General features: G+C 48.2%; 2 protein-coding genes across 7 annotated transcripts in view; one reads left to right on the top strand and one right to left on the bottom strand.

Annotated features, from left to right (window-relative positions):
- Positions 1 to 14650, bottom strand: part of TMPRSS4 (transmembrane serine protease 4) — a 35486-nt gene extending 20836 nt beyond the window's left edge. For 2 of the 4 annotated variants that reach the window (XM_053924228.2, XM_071221494.1), the window contains exons 1-2: positions 14385 to 14648; positions 4266 to 4553 (exon numbers count right to left, since the gene is read on the bottom strand). Coding sequence is in view for 2 of the 4 variants with exons in the window: in XM_045204012.2 (XP_045059947.1) it covers positions 14385 to 14387 (3 nt within the window). In the remaining 2 variants the exon portion in view is untranslated. Of the gene's footprint in view, positions 1 to 4265; positions 4554 to 14384 lie in introns of all 4 variants that reach the window. The other 2 variants (XM_045204012.2, XM_053924227.2) reach the window with 2 other exon arrangements.
- The window catches only part of SMIM35 (small integral membrane protein 35), a 118869-nt gene that overhangs the window by 4166 nt on the left and 94641 nt on the right, over positions 1 to 20062 (top strand). The window contains exon 1 of one of the 3 annotated variants that reach the window (XM_045204017.2): positions 3393 to 3635. The exons of 1 other annotated variant lie outside the window; for it this stretch is intronic. In XM_045204017.2, coding sequence (XP_045059952.1) covers positions 3629 to 3635 — 7 coding nt within the window. In that variant the 5' untranslated portion in view covers positions 3393 to 3628. Of the gene's footprint in view, positions 1 to 3392; positions 3641 to 20062 lie in introns of those variants that run through there. One more of the 3 variants, XM_045204018.2, reaches the window with a different exon arrangement.

The raw sequence follows: 20062 nt of genomic DNA, 5'->3' as shown, positions 1-20062 counted from the left end.
AATCTGGCAAAGGAAATAGACTTCCAGGAAGTCCAGGAAGCTCAGAGAGTTCCAAAGAAGCTGGACCCAAGGAGGAACACACCAAGGCACATCATAATTACATTACTTAAGATTAAAGACAAGGAGAGGATCTTAGAAGCAGCAAGAGAAAAGGAGACAGTTACCTACAAAGGACTTCCCATAAGACTGTCAGCTGATTTCTCCAAAGAGACCTTACAGGCAAGAAGGGGCTGGCAAGAAGTATTCCAAGTCATGAAAGGCAAAGACCTACATCCAAGATTACTGTATTCAGCAAAGCTATCATTTAGAATGGAACGGAAGATAAAGTGCTTCTCAGATAAGGTCAAGTTAAAGAAGTTCATCATCACCAAGCCCTTATTATATGAAATGTTAAAGGGAGCTACCTAAGAAGAAGAAGATAAAAAATATGAACAGTTAAAATGACAGCAAACACACAGTTATTAACGACCACACCTAAAACAAAAACAAGAGCAAACTAGGCAAACAACTAGAACAGGACCAGAACCATAGAGATGGAGATCACATGGAGGGTTGTCAATAGGGGAGTGGGTGGGGGAGAGGGGGGGAAAGATACAGAGAATAAGTAGTATAGATGATAGGTGGAAAATAGACAGGGGGAGGGTAAGAATAGTGTAGGAAATGTAGAAGCCAAAGAACTTATAAGTATGAGTCATGGACATGAACTATAGGGGGGGAATGTGGGAGGGAGGGGGTGGCCAGGATGGAGTGGAGTGAAGGGGGGGAAATGGGACAACTGTAATAGCATAATCAATAAATATATCAAAAAAGAAAAAAAGACTCAGCCCCAGGCCAGCCTGGAAGACACTGACTGTGGTATATTCAACCACTGGAATATTATGTTGCAGTCAAAACAAATAGAGTACGGTTCCACAAAATAATGTAGATGGTGCTAGCAATTCAATCTTGGAGGATAAAATAAGTCCCAGAAGATAACATAGAACACAGAATCGTTTCCACAAAAAAGCAAGGAAATAATGAACACGGGGTTCAGGATGGTGCTGACTTTGGAAGGGCTTTCTAGCACACTCCCTGGCCTATAACAGATGTGCAGTCAAGACTTGTCAAGATGTGCAAACAAAAGAGACTTGCTCACCCACCTCAGGAGGATATCATGATTCGATGTAGGTTATTGTTAAGTCCTAGGTTTTGTTTTGTGTGGTGGATTTATGGAGGCTTATTACATTGTTAAAACCATCTAACTAGCTGGTGAGTTACAAGAGGGTCCTGCATGAACCCATAGTGAAAAATCAGGGACTATGGCCCATTCAGTGCCTGCACCTGCTGGTCAAAGAGAAGATAAAAAAGCAGCTGCCTGCCTACACTGAGGATTGAAAGAGTCCAACTTCTATCCTGTCTCTTCTCTGCTTCTCCTGCTGCCTGGCATCTTCCATTCAGTGGCCCACTCTTTGGCTTCTCTTGAAGACTCTCTGGCAAACATTTCTGACACAGAGATCAGAGATGATGGGTTTCTAAATTTCTGGGAAGGGGAGTTGTTGCTGGAGGTCACAGGTATTGGGGGTGATGGGCAGGGAAGTGTGGGTACATTTATTCCAAGCTTGATTCAGCCCCTGGCCACAGTGGCCAGGCCCAGCACAGACCATGGGAAGGCATCAGCGTTTTCCTTTGTGTTGGGGATGCTGGCTGGGTCAGGCCTGTCTGCTCTATTGATTCAGTCTGTGCAGAGCTCTGACTCACGGATCCAGCCCAACCAGTGTTCATTTCGGGCAATTCTGGGAATGAAGCTCCTGCTGTCTGGAATACTGAGGGGCAGGAATGCCTGGCCCCACAGAGTCCAGGAGGGCCCAGGTTGGAGGAGGTGGGCAGTAGGGCAGGGAGGTGGAAGTGGGCATGTGGGAGGATTCCTGGGAAACATCTCCCAATTGCCTGATTAGCTCAGAGTCATCTTTCCCTGCTTCTCAGTATTTTTCTGGTGGCAGAACATTAATCCAAGACCCAAGTGTGGAGGTGGAACAATTAATTACTGCAGCTGGGTATTGTTATATGGTTTACAGTATATTTCGTAAATGCTATTACAGTTAATTCTCAGAACAACCCTGAGAAATTATCCCCAATTTACAGGACAGGAAACCACTATGGCCTCAGAGCAAGTAAGTAATGAACCCAGCTTTTGGATACAGTGGACAGTTGTTTTCATTTCTCCACAGCTTCAGGACCCTATTTGGGTAAGTGTCACTAGCTGGTGCTGTGTCTTTTGATTCTTTACTCTCCTGCAAAGAAGCCTAGTTGCATATAAATAGCATCCATCAGCATGCAGAGATTACACCAGTGACTTCCCAGCTCTCCCTCAGTCTGAAGGCAAACCCACCTCTGCTTGGTTTCTGGCTCTACCAAGTCATTCCTGAACAGGGGTAAGAAGACCACTCTCTCAGAGTGTATAGGGAAAGGGCCTACTGCAGTGCCTGGTACCAAGGAAGGTCTTCACTGATATCAGTGCCCCTTCTTTTTCCTCTTCTATTAGGTTTGCACCTTTCTCACCTGCTTCTCTTTCCTTTCGTTACCAGTTACCCAGAGGCCCTGGTGTTTTAGATCCCAGAGAAACTCCTGGTTGGGCTTAGCTCAGCTACCACCTTCCAGCTCAGGGATGATGAGTCCAAACACATGGGGTGAGGGAGTGAGGGAAGTTCTTATTTTTAAATGGAGGTGAGGATTAAGTGTGCTGTAGACCCATCCTGGGGAGTGTGATTTCTCATCTTGCCTTGTCTTCTGACTTGCTGTGTAGCCTTGGCATGCATGCCTTTCAACCTCTCTGAACCTCAAGATCCCCTAGGATAATGGGGAACTCTCTTTCAGGGTTGGTGAAGCAGATAAAAAAATTAAAAACTACAAGGTGAAATGGATGTGCTCCAATGGGGTAATAATGAGATGAAGAAGAGGCAGTAGCTCACAGAGGCCAGAGGAACAGAGCCTGGCCAGCTGCTCTGTTTGCTGTTCTTGCCAAGCTGCCCAAGCAGTCTGTCCCCAGGGTCTTATTTCTCTCTTCCTCTCTGCAATGCAACAGAATTTCCTTGTTCTGGAAGGAACTTGGTAGGGGGTAGAGCTGGGATGGTTGAGGTGTAGGAGAAGGGCAAAAAGCAGGGGCACATAAAAGGGGCTTTCTGAGCCTGGTTCAGTCTGTGGCAGATTCAGGCTCCTGTGGGAGCTAAAGCCCTAGCTTCCCAAGGTCTCCCAGGGAAAACCTAGAGCCAGGGATGCTGTCGTTTCTAGGTGATGAAATAAACAGACCTTCTGTGGCTCTGGCAGGTGGCTGCTAGGTTGCCGAGGCCAGTGATACAACTGGGGGGAAACCCAGGGGAGGGAGGGGGTGGGGAAAATTCAGGGTGAGGCAGGAGACCAGAGGCTGCTCCCAGTCAGCTCGCGGAGTAGAGCCTGGCCACTGGTCACCTTTGGCTCAGGTGTTCAGGAAGCTGTTCTGAGGGGGGCTCACACTGCTCTCTGATCCCTGAACCTGCATCTTACCCTCAACCTGACAGCAGGCAGCTGTGTCCTCTCCACCTGCGGCTGGGATAGGGCAGTTTGATACCTTTGCCAGGCTGGAGCAATACCCTCTCACTTGGGTACCTTAGCCATGACAGGTAAGGTGAGTAGAGGGGACAGGAGGGCTGGGCAACCACGAGTTAGGAGAGGAAGGCATGAGTTTCCTGAGGTGAGCCTGGCTGTGATGCAGCAGTCTTCATCCTAGATTTCAGGTGTCCTCTGAACTGTTTCCCTGTCTCTAGACAGATGCCCCCTTCCTGCCTGTGCCATGTGCAGGTGGGTATCCAGGTTCTCCCATGCAGCACCTCAGGAAATGTCTCACTCCCTCTGCCTGATGTTTGGGTGTCCTAAAGCAGAACATTTTCCTTAAGGACTAACCTCAGACTCGGCTGCTACATTAGAAATCATTGTGTCTTGTTCTGAGCCACATAGGTGCTGACCTGTTGGCAATTTGTGCTGAGTACTTTGGCCCCCGTCCCAGCACATAATAGCTCAGGGTAGGGCCTTGGGCAGACAGGAGGTGTCAGGTAGCCCACTATTATCCCAATGCCAGCCTGCTGCCCAGCTGCATTCACTTAAGAATCAGCATTTGTGTTTCAGCATGGCTCTTAATTCCAGGTAGGGCCAGGAGAGAGGGAAGAAAATGAAACACAAGCACAGAGCCACTATTCTATCTGTCACCAAGTCACATGCCAAAACAGTGAGGAGGGCAGGAGTGAGGTACATGCCTGCTGGGTTGAATTGAACTGGAAGACCTGGTTCCTCAGTGGAGGGCCCTTGACACCAGGTGGTGCTGCTGTTAGCTGTAGCTCTTATAAATCCCTCCGAGGTCCTTCTTTTGGTCCCAGGGAGGCAGTGCATTCTCTTCAGCCAGTCTGAGTTCCCAACAATTCTACTTTGCTCAGCTCCTTTCTGTCCCAGGGTGGTAGCTCCATCTATCTTCACTTCCCAGGAGAGTCAGATGGGAAGGAAGATGCTCCACCTTGGCACACCTGAGGGCAATGCCCGGGCAGTGGCTGAAGGAAACACATGAGAGCCATCAGGAGTCAGGACACTGAGACTGACAGGGACTCTCAGGGGTTTGTGTTTAGGAAGGGCTGATAGATCTTAAAGGTTGGAGGGCTCTCTAAACTTTGCAATTTACCTGAACAAAGGAGCTACCATCCATGATGCAATCTGATATTTATGAAAGAATCCAACACAGTTTATACAGCCTTTGAAAAATCATACTCCCTTTTACTTGTCCTGAATTGTCCTTTGAACTATAAGGAGGAGGGGGGTGGTAGGAGGGCAGAGGGACTTTGGTTTTATAAAGACTCACTCTACTTTTTACCTGCTGAGCAACCTTGGGCAAGTCACTTCCACCTCCTGGACCCAGTTTCTGCCTTTGGAAGTAGGTATGATAGAACTATGATAACACTGGAAAGTGGGAAAACTTCCACTGGGTACTGTGCCTCCTGGTTACGATGTGCCTTTTCAAGCCCACAGGAACCCTATTTGGTCCTGTCATGTTTTTACAGACTTGCTCATGGCCCCCCTAGGTTGGTCTTTGGGGTCAGAGTGGTCTCAGCTGTTCCTGAGCTCTGAGTCAGAAGCACTGACCTCATTCCTGCTGTTCCCCATACCAGCCATGTGCTCCTGGGCAAGTTATTTTAGTTTTTCTGAGTCTCAGTTTCCTCATCTGTAAAATGGGGAGAGTACAGTCTGCTTCACAGGGTTGTTGGTGAGGATTAGCTGAGATGATGCATATGGTGCACCTGGCTCAGTGTTCAGCACATAGAGGGGTTTAGCATGTGAAAATAGTCCCCTCAAGGGCAGTTACCCTAGAGGCTTGGGGAATGGAACTCCACACAGTGTTGGAGGAGGGTGTGCAAGGGCAAGACTGAGCATTCTCCCTCATTCTGGCTGCTTCCAGAGCATCAGTCTCTTGGGGGCAGTTTGACAGCTGCAGCAGAGCTGCCATCTCCTCATCAAGGTCTGTGGTAACTCCAGGTTTCTCCTGTGAACTGAATGCTGATCTTCCAAATAGTGCTTCAGTGGTGTTTCAGTGACTTCCCTGCATCTATCACTTTGCAATTGCATAACCTGAAGCTCCTTAACCACTTTCTTGCCACTCAAATACTCTGTGAGTGTTTCATGAAGGCTTCCTTGCTGGGCTGCAATCTGCCAGGGGAGACTGTTTTACAGTGAACGGAGCACAGGCCTCAGGCAAATTAAACACTGGGAGCCTCAATTTCATGAGAAAGAAAAAAAATAAGTCTTTCTCTTAATGAGATCAAGGTGCTCATTGAAAGCATATAGCACATTGCTTGGTACATACATAGTAAGAATACAATTAATGTTAGTAATAATAATGAAAATTAAAAAATAATACTTTATTCATTCAACCAAGCACTGTTCTAGGGGCTGAATATACAACAGTGAACAAAAGTGGCAGTTTTTGTGCCCATGGAGTACATATTCTATTCTTTTTATTAATAATTAATAACTATTAATACAGAACCTAGCAAGTGCTAGGCATAGTAGATCCTCAAAAAATCATTAATTATTGCCTAGTAGAGGACCGAGCATGTATGTGATGGGAGCTGAATAAGTGGTGCTATTTTTATGGCTTCACTAGGTCAAAGGGCCTGATTTCAGGAGGGGAATCGATGGGCTAGGATGCACTGGGGGAGAGGGACTCAGGCAGTTAGGGGACCTGAAGTAATGTCATATGACCTTTATTCACCTCTTTATGAACAAAGGGTGGAGGGTGCAGTCCAGAGAAGTAAAGACCTACATTAGCACAACTGTAGTCCTTTCAAATGAGAAGGGCCACCCTGACCAGTGTGGCTCAGTTGGTTGGGCATCACCCCACAAAGCAGAAGATCTCAGGTTCTATTCCTGTTCAGGGCACGTGCCTGGGTTGCATGTTCAGTCCCTGACTGGGTGTGTATGAGAGGCAACTGATCGATGTTTCTCTCTCACATCGTTGTTTCTCTCCCTCTCTTTCTCCCTCCCTACCCTTCTCTCTAAAAGTAAACAAAATCTTTAAAAAATAAAATAAAATAAAATGAGAAAGGCTATCTCAAGAAAGAGGCAAAGATGATGCTGGGGATTAATGGGGAAAGTAACAGAGGGACTGCTTTCTCTTGGCACAGGGAAGATTATTTTAAGCAACAGAAGGTGTGTGAGTAGAAGCTAGATGTTGAAGGAGATTTCCACCAACAAAAGCAAGGCCACATAAGGGTTCCACAGCACCCAGGGATGGGAGGAGGGGTAGAGGTTGCTGCAAAGGGAGGGAGGCGGGGCAGGAGTGGATGGGGATCACAGTCCCTTTAAATACTGCATCTATGGTTTTTTTCTGTTTTCCACATGTTGGTTCTACATTAGACGTCAGTAGGGCAAAGGGTTCTGAGGCTGAAACAAAATTGGGGAAACCTCTTATCTAGAAGACATCAGAGGTCCTTTCCTAGGGCTTGTGATTCTGAAGGGCTTGCTTTAGTCTAGAACTTCTTCGGTTGAATCCTCCCACAGATAAGACTCCTTTTAGGCCTGGCTTACTTACAATTGTTCTCTCTTTAAATCAGTTTCTATCCTTAATGATTTCATGGTAGCATGGTTTTGTTTTCTCAAGCAGCACTGGGTATAAAAGTTTATCTCTGTCTTCTTAACAGTCTATGGTTTCTTTGTCTAAGAGGGTTTTGTTTTGTTTTTTTAATCTCCTTAGTGACCTTTGGTAGATTAGTGAGGGATGCAGTGTCCTTGCAAAAACAAAATTGTCTTTCCTCCAGTTGGCTGTGCCAGCTGATGCAGTCTTCACTCAATGAACATTTTGTTATAAAATCCATCAGCTTCTAGGAAGGAAGTGAGGACCCCTGGTTCTTCAGTTTCTAGTTCTATTTCAAATTCAAGTTCTAGTTTCAGTTCAGGTCTCATAGTTACACATCTTGGAGGAGAAGGAGGGCATAATGGAAAAGCAGGTCACTTGATATTGAAGTCCTAGAGCTCAGCTCCGACTCTTCTTGGTTGAGTGACCCTTTTCAAGTCACTTAAGCTCTTTGAGCCTCCATTTCCTCATCTGTAGAATGAGGATCCTGATGTCTCCCAGAGTTGAGGTAAGACTCTGGGTGATACTGGGTGTGAATGTGCTTCCCAAGCCTCAAAACACTGTACTTGCTGCACTGGGGTGGAGATGAGTTGTTGCTGCAGTTATTCTCTTTGAGACCACTAGTGATTTCTACGCACCAAGATAGGTCCTGTAGACAGCCTGACAGGACCCTCCTCTTTGAGGGTGGGGGGATGGACCAGTGTCAGGGTGGGAATGGGGTAAAGGTAAGGTGAGGTGACTTCAGCTACGTTGCCCCTTTCTTGTTGACATCTGTGGGTGAACAAGTTTCCACTCTGCCTGGGGTAGGGGAGTAAGACACTTCTGTTCCACCCATGGATTATATGGAACTGAGGGCTTCAATTTTGTGTATTCTTCTCTGAATGTCTCACAGGGTCTTGTCAGCACGTAGCACATAGCATATGCTCAGGGAACTCATGCCAAATGCATGCATGCATATTATAAAGGAAGAAATTGAGATTGCATGAAATGCCTAAAGCATTTGTGGGCTCAGCCATACCAGCAGGCAGAACCCAGCCCTACCTATGTGCAGGCCATTTTGTGACGAAAGGCATTGCTGCCACCCTTGGATAGATTCCCATCCTGGACAACTGCTGTCTCTGATTGCATGTGGATTATTCTAGGAAGCTGGACGCTGTTCTGGGAGGGTAGGGCAGGGGAGAGGGGTTGAGAGATTGAGTCTTGTTTACAAGTTTCTCTGCAATCACGGTAGAGTTGCAGGCTTTGAGGTGGAGTGAAGCACATCTCAGGGGGGTTGCCACATTGGCTCTGCTCACATACTCTCTCTCTTCTCTACCACTGGGGTTTCTGGGTGGGTTCAGGCCTGCCCTTCCCTCACCCCAGTCCTGTCTGGGATGAAAACACCTAGGTAACACCTCTGGTAGAATCTGACTTTTTTTTCCAGTTGGCTTTGGCTAATCTTGTTTTCAGTGCCAGGTAAATCAGACAGCTGGTTATAGGGGATTCAGTCGTGGTCACTTGTTTGTCATTCATTCACAGACATATCAGTTGCCTATTGTATGCCAGCTTTTCCTAGGTTTGGGGCTAAAAATGGAAAACACATAGACCCTGTCTTAAAGAAGGTCACAGTCTGGTGGCAGCAGGTTTATAAAAATATGTAGCAGATGAATGTACTTTAGGTTTGAGGGAATTCACTATTTTGGGCAATCATTGCTTGGGAATTTGAGGTGTTTTACAGAGGCAGATGCTTTCTGGTGAGTAAGAAGGGAGGCTGAGGGGGAAGAGGTGTCTGGGAAGTCTGAGAGGCCTGCATTCATCTCCTGCTGTTTTGGGTTGTCTCTGGGGCTTCAGAAAGTTTGTCCAGAGTTCCTGAGCCCTGGTCTCTTTTCCCTATTCCCCCCTCTGCCCTGCACTCGTCTCTCCTCATTTCCTATATTCAGCTCCTCAGATTCCCTTGGGCTTTGTTATAGGGACAGGCTAGGGACATTTGCTGCAGGTGACTGCTGGCTTTCTCAGCTGTACAGAGGAAGACTGAGAGGAGGAGAGAGGCCTGAAGCTGGGGGGAGGCCTGATTTCACTTCTTCCTGTCAGTAGCCAGGCACAGAGCTGACCCCAAGGGCAGGAGAGAAGAGCCCTTAGACAGGGAAGAGGGCCTCGAGGTGGTGCTTCCTCCTTTACCTATGATGTTCCCTTTGCCTGAAATGCCCCATTCTCCCTACCCTCCCAGCTCATATGCAGCCCTCAGCCTCCTCTGACCTACAGCAAGGCCACGGGCCTGGTAGAACCCTCACAGTGCCCTGTGTTTCAGTTGTAGGTAGTTAAACATGAGTTTAGATGATTGTTTGATAACCACCTGTCTCTCCCCACACCCCACGTCCTCTGGACACTGAGAGCTCCACAAGAGCAGGACCCCTGGCTGTTTCCTCTCACCAGCATGGCTGGTGCTGGTACTGAGGAGGCACGCCACCTATTTTGTGGATGAATGAACATACCTAGACACTTGCTGCCCTGCCTCGTAGGGGAAGGGCCCAGTTCTGGAGGGCGCCCAAACATGAGACCCTGGCAACTGCTGGGACCTTTCCCTGGCCCAGCCCCACTGGGCTCCAGGGCACAGTGGGGACCCTGAACCTGAGCTTAACATAGGGGCCTGCATGATGACTATGCCATGGGCCCTGACCTCAGCTACGCCCCTCCCCCCTGCCCTACTCCCTGGGCCTGCTGCTCTCTAGCCACAGCACCGTTCCCCTTGTCCCCACTGCCACTCTCTCCTGTTCATATAGAGTTCCCTCTGCCTGGAGAGAGCCTGCTCACTTTTCAAGATCCAGAAAAAGTACTTTCTCTTCCTGGACAACTCCCCAAACCACCCTAGAGAGAATTTACTCCCTTTTCTGCCCCCAGGGTACCTTGTGTCACCTATGGTATTAGACTCATCACACTCTATTAGCACCCTTTGCTTAAGGAGTTGGTCTACCTCTGGATTCTGAGTACCTCCAGGGCAGAACCTATGCATTGCACCCTATTTCCCCCAACCTCCTCCAGCCACCTGGAGGTAGCCAACAGCAGGGACTGATTAGGTGGTGGTTGGAAGGATGAAGTTACTTTGGGGGTTATAGTGGAATCAAGCACCTTCCCCCTCTCACCCCCAGGTAGTGAGGGGTCCTGGAGAATAGGCAGGGCCTAACCTTCCTTTGCTTATCTTGCCCTCTTGGGTCTTCTACTGTCCAGCCCTCTTAGGCAGCACAGGATGACACCACCAGGCCTGAGTGGGCTCCTGGACTCTGCCTCCATCTGGGGTGGCCCCTGCCCACGCTCCCAGACCCCTGCTACCATCAGGCTGTCCTGCTGACCTGCCACGTTCCTTAATCCCAGCCAAGCCCAGCAAACCCCTTGGTCTGTACCAGCTGGCAAGGTGGGAGGAGAGGGTAGGAGGACCTACTTCCTCCATAGCAGCCAGAGGATTGGAACTGACATCAGGCATTGAACACTCTAGTCTGGTAGCTCCTGGGGTGTGGGAGGCCCCCTGGGAAATGCGGATCAAGACCAGGATGGCTGGCCACAGGGCCTGGGCTTCCGTTCAGGGCTCAGCTGCAGCCTAGATGTCAAGGGACACATTCACCTCCAGGACAGAGATTGTGTTCAGACCTCCACGCAGGGACTTCTCCACCTCCTGCTCTCACTGGGCACACTCTGTTGAATGGGCTCAAGGGAGAACCATTGTTAAGAAATAGCAACTCTGTAGGACTCTGACTCTCTGTCCCAGGAGGGACCTGATGGGTGTGGCAGGATGCAGGGAGGGGAAGGGGAAGAGAAGTGTGGGCCTGGGCAGGAGTTGTCCCATCTTTTCCCAGTGCTGGGAGCTATGATTGTCCTGGCCTCACTAGAGGAAGATGACAGGGTAGTTTCACGCCTAGCTCAGGGGCCAGAGGCTTCCTAGTCTTACCATGGATCCTGGCGATGTTGTTGCCTTGCCTTTGGGGCCCCAGGCCTGGCCCCTCTACCATAATGTGCCTACCTGCCCTCCCTCACTTGTATAACACCTTTCCTTAATGGTGAAGTGTCAGGGTTGGCCATGCCACTGACCTGTCATTCATTTCCTGGAACAAATTCCTCTTCAGGCATAATCCTTACATTTGCACAGGACTTCATGGTTTTTAGAGCCTATTCACATACGTTATTAGCCTATTCGGTTTTTCTTTTTTTTTTTTTTTTAATATATTTATTGATTATACTATTACAGTTGTCCCATTTCCCCCCCCCCACTCCACTCCATCCTGCCCACCCCCCTCCCTCCCACATTCCCCCCCTATAGTTCATGTCCATAGGTCATACTTATAAGTTCTTTGGCTTCTACATTTCCTACACTATTTTTACCCTCCCCCTGTCTATTTTCCACCTATCATCTATGCTACTTATTCTCTGTACCTTTCCCCCTCTCTCCCCCTCCCACTCCCTTAATGACAACCCTCATGTTCTAGTTGTTTGCCTAGTTTGCTCTCGTTTTTGTTTTATGTGTGGCCGTTAATAACTGTGAGTTTGCTGTCATTTTTACTGTTCCAATTTTTGATCTTCTTTTTCTTAGGTAACTCCCTTTAACATTTCATATAATAAGGGCTTGGTGATGATGAGCTTCTTTAACTTGACCTTATCTGAGAAGCACTTTATCTTCCCTTCCATTCTAAGTGATAGCTTTGCTGGATACAGTAATCTTGGATGTAGGTCCTTGCGTTTAATCTTGGGTAATGTAATTATGATGTGCCTTGGTGTGTTCCTCCTTGGGTCCAGCTTCTTTGGGACTCTCTGAGCTTCCTGGACTTCCCGGAAGTCTATTTCCTTTGCCAGATTAGGGAAGTTCTCCTTCATTATTTGTTCAAATAAGTTTTCAATTTTTTGTTCTTCCTCTTCTCCTTCTGGCACCCCTATAATTCGGATGTGGGAACGTTTCAAGGCGTCCGGGAGGTTCCTCAGCCTCTCCTCATTTTTCCAAGTTCTTGTTTCTTCATTCTTTTCTGTTTGGATGTTTGTTTCTTCCTTCTGGTCCACACCATTGATTTGAGTCCCAGTTTCCTTCTCATCACTATTGGTTCCCTGTACATTTTCCTTTGTTTCTCTTAGCATAGGCTTCATTTTTTCATCTGTTTTTCGAATAGATTCAACCAAGTCTGTGAGCATATTGATAACCAGTGCTTTGAACTGTGCATCCGATAGGTTGGCTATCTCTTCCTCACTTAGTTGTATTTTTTCTGGAGCTTTGAAGTGTTCTGTCATTTGGGCCATTTTTTTTTTTTTTTTTTTTTTGGTCTTGGCGTGTCTGTTACTTTAAGGGGCGGAGCCTTAGGTGTTCACCAGGGCGGGGTAACGCTGGTCGCTGAGCTGTGATGCTGTACGTGGGGGAGGGGCCGAGTGGGAGCAATGGCGCCCGCCTCACTCTCCTCCGGATTTCAATCCTTCACTCCGCTACCCACAATCAAACTGGGCCACTTTGGTGCTGGTTCCCGAGTAAGTGGGCCTGTGCACACTCTAGGCCCCTGTGGGTCTCTCCAACAACCTCTTCTGTGAGGCTGGGAGTCTCTCCTGCTGCCGCCCCAACCCCCAGGGGCGCTTTCAATCAGAGGTTTGAGGCTTTATTTCCCGGAGCTGGAGCCCTGGGTTGCACGGTCTGCTTCGTTGCCCGCCGTTCATCAGGTTTATCTGTGGGCGAATTTGGTGCCGCGGGGTGCTACCCGCTGCTCTGCCTGCCCCACTCTCCGCCACTCTGAGTCCGGCCCTCTCGGTTTATCTGCGCAGATGTGGGGCCTCAGGGTCTGCTAGTGCTCGGACTGCCTGCGCCATTTGTCCCACACTCCGCCAGTCTCAGTCCCGCCACAGCCACGCGAGTCCTCTCCACCCCGGTGCCCGTCTCCGCCCCTCCTACCAGTCTGGATGAATGGCCATTTTCTATTTTCTTGGTGTTGGTCCCCCTTGCTGTTCGATTCTCTGTCAGTTCTGGTTGTGCGAGGAGGCGCAGTGTGTCTACCTACGCCGCCATCTTGGTTCTCTCGCCTATTCGGTTTTTCCATTGAAGCTGTGTGTGTGCATGGGGGTGTGTGTGGATAATATTTCTATTTTACAGAGGGACAACATGAGTCTCAGAAAGAGTAAAGTCTCAAGACTAATAAGCTTCCAAGGGAGCTGGCTATTTGACCTTTTGATTCTATAGTTAGTGCTCTAGTTATTTGTCCTAGAAGCTATTGTCTTCTACGTTGCTCCTCCAAGAGGAACCCCAGGTTCCCTCAGGGCAGCTCACAGCCAGGTGGGTTGGCACTACTTCCTCTTCTCTCCTGAGAGCCCCAGTGGGATGCAGCTTTTCAGTACATGGGCTGGACTTCTGGGAGCTTCCTTGGATGGGGACGTGGGCATCTGGTGTGACTTAGACAAGCCCCACCCCTTTCTGACCCTTAGCCACCTAAGCAGTAGGCTAGAACTTCACCAGACTTTTCAGAGGAGTCCCATGGAAAGTGCTTGAGCTAGGAGTCATCTGAGGGGCCCCAGTAAGTCACCTCTTTTCCTCTTGGAGGGGATGCTCCCTCTTCCCTTCTGGATCCTTCCTTCCCCCCTCATTTTCATGTTAATTGTTGGGCAACTGTGCATGTTGGCCAAAGATTGGAGAAGGAAGATTCCCTGGGTCCCCTCTCACACCCACCATTTATTTTATCTCTCTCCTTTGTGTACTCAGCTGTCTGTGATTTATTCTCTTTGCCTCAAGACAGTGAAGCAGATCAAGTATTCAGAGGAGGGGGAGAGAAGACAGGGCCAAAAAAGAGACCAAAGAGATCTCTACTGGCACTCTAGATTGTTTTGAGGCAGCTCTCCATTGTTTTCTTTAAAAAGAAAAGGAGCCAGTTTCTCCAAGGAAGTGGCAAAAGGCCCCTGTGGCATCAAAACAGCCCCTTGCTCTCAGAAAAGTAACAGCCTCCAGTCAACAGACCAGAAGACAGTGGGCAAGAAAGCAGGCAGGATTCAGGGGGAGAATAGTCAGAAAGGATAGCTCTGGCCTCTGTGTTTCAACGGCCTTGCTGCTGTGCAAGGACTGTTGGTGGGGAAGGAGAGAGCAGGGCTGGTGTGTACTGAAACAGGTAAGGGGCTGGAGTGTGGTGGCAGTGCAGGTGTGACCTCTTTTTAACCTGGAGGGTGTTACGAAATTCTCAGCTGATGACCTCTCAGGCTGCCTTGAAGGCTCTTTGTGGGGAAACCACGTGCCATCCCTCTCACCCCACCCTCATGCAGAGGACCCCACACTCACCATGCTGGCTCTGAGATCTTGATTTCTCAATGGCCTGGAGCTGAGATCGACAACTCAAATCAGGAGGAGGGCCTCCTCCGATGGGGCCCTGGCTGGTCAGCAGGTCAGAGACCCCCAGCAGCATTGGCTGGAGGAGGCCTAAGTGCACAGCAGCCCTTGGTCCCTTGTGTCCAGCATCCTTTTCCCCTTAATGATCTGTCCAGCTCCCTCTACAATATTACAGGAGTGATTGGGGGACTGTGGCGCAGGTTAATTAGAACAACCCTACAGTTGAAGTTGCCAAACTGGAATGATTATGTGTCTTGTAACCTGACACCCATCCTATGGGCTGGAGCAACACCTGGAGTGATTCATAGGCCCTTTGCCTCACAACAAGTGACACACCTAGATGTCGCAAAAGCCTTCCTGCCTGAATAGCTTCCACCCAACCTGATGTTGACTGACAGTGATGTTAAAAGTCTCTTTTTCTCCTAGTTGCATGACTTCTCACCTGTGTGGATGTTTTTGTTTGGGGTTGTAATAAGTTGGAGGAGTTTGGGGGTTGGGATGACAAAAGTTACTGCCCAGTGGAACTGGATTGTTTCCATCCGTTAAGATGAGATAAAACTGGCCCCTAGGTGCGAAGCCGTCCCATACAGGGCTCATGTGCAAGGTTACCAGCCACTCAAGAGCTTCTTGCCCTTGCCTCACCAGTTATTTCACATCCTGAATATCACCATTGGTGCTGTGGCTCAGACCCAGGTCTCCCCTCCTTGCAGAGTCATTTCTGATTCACACCCTGCTATACCCTGCGGCCTGAGCTGCCCCTGGCTGGGGTATGTGAAGGCCAGACCTTGGAACTACAGAACCGTGGAGCTGGAGGAAACTCGGGCAACTATCTTCTCCTGCTCCTTTTGTGGGTGAGGAAACTAAATTCTAGGGAGGCAAAGCCAAGTGCTAAGATCACATAGTAAATTAGTGTCAGATTCTGAACAAACTCAGATCTTCCTCCATTTCTCAGCCTTGACCCTCCCTGGAGATCAGCTTAGGTTAGACTTGAGCATTTGCCCTTCCATTGAAAATGTGCATCTATGTGCCATCTCTTTAATTATTACAACAATCCTATGAGGAATATTTTGTTCCCATTTGACAGTTGAGGAAATCATAGCTCATGGCTTATGAAGTGACTGGCCCTTAAATCACACCAGTTTGGGGGGCAGACTTGAGGCTTGTGCCTTGTTCTCCTACAACTACCAGCCATGTGAAGAGGCTGAATATAACACATGTGTCTGAAAGCCCCCCTACATGATCTGGGGAGATATTGCCCATGGGAGACCCAGGTGACATCTGAGCAGAAGAAATATAAGGTAAATTTAATTGACTGTTGGCCAGATCTCAGCTGCTCAGTGCAGTGTGGTCTTGGACTTTTCTCTGAGTAGGAGAGATCTGAGGTTAGTCTGGAGGATCTCCAACTAACATGGCCCCAGTTCTTGTCGACTCCAGGGTGGTAGCCTTTACAGTTGGAAGTTTTGGGCAGAGTCAAGAGCCTGTGATCTCAGAACAGGTGACTTAAGGGCACAGGCTGCAAAGACCCAGGCAGGCATCTCCTTTTTTAAGGAGGACCCAGCAGTGGGGCAGTGAGAGGCTAGTGGGCCAACCTGGAACAAGCTTTCCTCTGCCTTTGTTCCTCTTTGTGTCAGGCTAAATATCTGGCCCCAAGTTGGCTTCTACTGGCTGGGCACTCAGGTGATGAACCAGGAAAGAGGTAGCTGCTTGGGAAAGAACACTGACGGGCACGGCTGTTTGGAGGGTAATTACTCACGCTCCTGACTCCTGCTCCAGCCCAGCTTCTGGGGGTCTGGGAACCTGAGGAGAAGCCTGGGGGTAGGATGTCAACAGGGTCACTGTAATGCTGGAGGAGGAGGCTGCAAGGTCTACATGTAGAGGCATAGAGGCCTGGACAGAGCAGAGGTTCCCTGCTCCCAGGGTCCATGTGGGAGCAGCTGGCTGGACCCCCCATTCATCAGAGGCAGCCAAAGGTCCCCTCTCAGCCCCTTCCTGTCCTGCCCTGAGTGCTTTTTCTCTTTTCCACCCATCTCTTTAGATCCCTCTCCTGTTTTATTCTTCTGCATCTTTCCTCTTGCCTCCCATTTATCTCTTTCTTTCTTTCTTCAATCAATTTTCCTTTTCCTCTTCTTTTAGCTCTTGTGTCCAGCATAGGGGTCCAGAGGCAGTGTTGGCATGTAGCTAACAAGCTCAAGCCACAGAGCCCCTACCTTGTACGACTCTCCAAGGGCAGGAAGGCCCTCAAGATATGTTCACATATGTTTTTGCATATTTTGCAGCATATTTTTTGGGTGTACTTTCTTCTTAAAAGGAGCCCCTCAAAATGTAAAGCTTCAGGCTTTACAAAACCTGGCTGTCCCTTGATGCAGATCCTGGCCAGCAGGATCCTGTGTTTTGGCAACAATAGACAAGTACACATGGACTGCAGAAATCCGGTGGAGAAAAAGGGACTGCGCGGCTGCTCTCTAAGTCAGAGAGAGGGCCCCCGAGAGACAGCCACCCCCCCCCCCTCTGCCTTTTCAGGCTTTCATTGTTTTTCTAGGTATATTACATCAAGGATGGTGATGCACAGGTTTGTTTTGGGTGGTTACGTTTTACAGACAACAAAGGAGAGGATGTTGATAAATACATCAAAGAAGGATATTTGCAAATGTAAAGGGAAAAGTGGTTGAACAGGTTATGCTCCATACTTGGGTGGTTTAGTACAGATTTTAGGAAGTTAAAGACACTTAAGTAAACATTTGCTGACTCAATTCAGGGTGAGGGAGCTTTAGCAAGAGCAAGCCTTATATCAGCCTATGTACAATGCAGGCCTGATCTCCCACGGGAGAACCTATCCATGGGCGAGGGTCCTGCCCGCTGAACCTCACTCCCAACTGGCTTTTCCGAGTGGGCGCTGGGCCACATTTCCCACGCTTGGAACGGTTCCCTATAGTCCCTTGGTCAGGAGCAAGGGCTATGGTAGCCTGGAGTCCTATGTCCTAATCCCAACCACCAATTGCTTGTGTGACTATGGGCATTTTGTTTAATCCTCTTGAGCTATACATTCCTCATCTGTAAAATGGGGAACATAGGAGCACTGGTCTCATAAAATTGTTATGAGGATTAAATTTGATAATATCTGTGAAGTGTCTGGCACCTAAAAGAGACTTCATGAATGGAGCTGTTAGCCCTATTCATCACAGAATGGTATTTATGGAGCTCCTGCTCAAGCCAGCTATTGTGCCAGACACCAGGGCTTAGTAAATAAAAGACACAGGCCTTGAACATGTACCATGTAGTCTGCTGGAAGGGATATGACTCAGCCATACATTTGACTACATTAGAAAGATGTTCTACACCAATCCAAAAGAACCTGTGCACCCCAATGTTCATAGCAGCACAATTTACAATAGCCAAGTACTGGAAGCAACCTAAGTGCCCATCAGCAAACGAGTGGATCCAAAAACTATGGTATATTTACACAATGGAATTCTACACAGCAGAGAGAAAGAAGGAGCTTATACCCTTTGCAATAGCATGGATGAAACTGGAGAGCATTATGCTAAGTGAAATAAGCCAGGCGGTGACGGACAGATACCATATGATCTCACCTTTAACTGGAACATAATCAACAAAGGAAAAGAGCAAGCAAAATACAACCAGAGACATTGAGGGGAGGAACAGTCTAGCAGTGGCCAGGGGGGAGTGGGGTGGGGACAGTGGGAAGAGGGGATTGCAGGAGCTATTATAAAGGACACATGGACAAAATCGGGGGGGATGGTGGGGGTGGGGGAGGGAGGTGGGTTCAGCTGGGGTGGGGGGGAGGTAAGGGGAGAAAAGGCATACAACTGTAATTGAATAACAATAAAAAATAAATTAAAAAAAAAAGAAAGATGTTCTAGGAGAGGTGAAAACTCTTTGGGGGTTCAGAGATCTTTTTTCATTTTTCAATGCCCTCCCTTCCCTTCTTTTTTACTTCCTTAATTTTCTTTTTCTCCATTTTCCCCTGAGGACATTTTATACCTAAGTATGTAATTTATAGGGCAGTATATTAATTGCCAGTTGTTACTGATAGTACATTTGATCTTAATATCAGCAACCATCCACCTATCCATCCATATGTGCTTGTCCATCCATTCATCCATCCAACAAATATTTTCTATGGTGTTATTAGGCCCTGTGATTAGACACTGTGATTGGAAAAAATAACTCTTGTCTTGGAGAGCTCAGTCTGCCCACTTACTGCAGTTTCCTTATTAAAGTGGGAGCTCCTGGGGGCAGCCAGCCCTCTAGATCTTTCCTGCTCGAAGCATGTCTGTGGAACCAGCAGCATTGGCATCACCTGGGAACTTGTTAGAAATGCAGACTCTCAGGTCCCCCCCAATACCTACTGAATCTGCACTATAAGATCCCTAGGTGATTTGTATGTACCTTCAAGTTGGAGAATTACTGTTCTAGATCTCTCATGCTCACAAGTGGGTAGAGGCTGTTATTCATGGAGTGAGCTGGATTCAAAGACTAGATCTTGACAGATAAACCCTGGGGTTACTTTTAGCCAGCAGAGTCTACAGTTTTTCCTCTGAGCCCAAGTAATTTGACATCAGTAACAGTAACAGACCCTTTTGTTCCAGCTTCTCCAGGAAATTAGGTGGAGAAAGGCAGTTGATGGGCGTGTGTTGGCTAGTGGCTCTGAAATGCAGAAGATAGAGAAGGCAGTGCCTGTGTCTGGGGATAGCAGAGGCGTCTTGGCTCACTGTGAGCAGTGCTAGTTTGGCTCCCTTTTGTTTCTCTAATTTTCTGGAGGGAATTTTTACTGCATGACAACCCTTCTCCTAAGGTGTGGTTTAGGCCCCAGGCTGTAGACGGAGCCTCAAATATCTGCACCAAAGAACTGGGGAAATAGAGATTCCCTAACCCTGGCTGATTTCTATTGGGTGAGAGTTGAACTTCCTCTGTGTGTCCCTTCCCAGGATCAACTTCCACAGGTGTGGGAACTAAGGCTGGTTGGGGTGAGGGCAGACAGGTGTGTCTAACAGAATGCCAGGGCACATTTGCTTCAACAAGCCACAGAAATAAAAAGTAGCTTACAGGTAATATGTACTTCTGTGTGTCAGGCTTTTATGCCTCTGTAAAGAAATTGTATTTCCTCATTTTGTCCTTGCAACCTCTCTTAGGATGTGGGTGCTCTTGATACCTTCATTTTACAAGGGAGAAAACTGAGGCTCAGAGAGGGTTGGGATTCAGATCAGTGTAACATAGGACACTCAGGGCTTTCCCACTACCTCATGCATGTGTAGGCTCTGAATGGATCGTGGAGAGGGTCTTCAATAGTTTCTGTAGTCCTCTTGAGACCTTGCAAAGCCACTTAGGCCCTGCAGCACTAGAGCTCTGTGTAGGCCTGCCTGGATCCGAGGGGCAGTGTCCACGTTGGCCTGTACTTTGAAATAAGTCTCAGAAAAACCATTGTCATTCAACTCTCTCCTCCCAAATTAGAAAAAGAATAAATTTCAGATTATTTCTGAGTCTGGCCTCTTTCTTTGCATCTGTCTCTAGAGGCTACTCTACACTTCACTTGGAGCAGCCCAGTAGTTTAAAGAAGTAGGAAGGGCAATGGGCTGGGAGATATTGCTTTTCATCCTAACTGAGCTATA

Source organism: Desmodus rotundus, chromosome 5 (assembly GCF_022682495.2).
Source record: "Desmodus rotundus isolate HL8 chromosome 5, HLdesRot8A.1, whole genome shotgun sequence".
NCBI lineage: Eukaryota > Metazoa > Chordata > Mammalia > Chiroptera > Phyllostomidae > Desmodus > Desmodus rotundus.
Note: the sequence above shows the minus strand (reverse complement) of the source record. Positions and strands in the feature narration are given on the sequence as shown.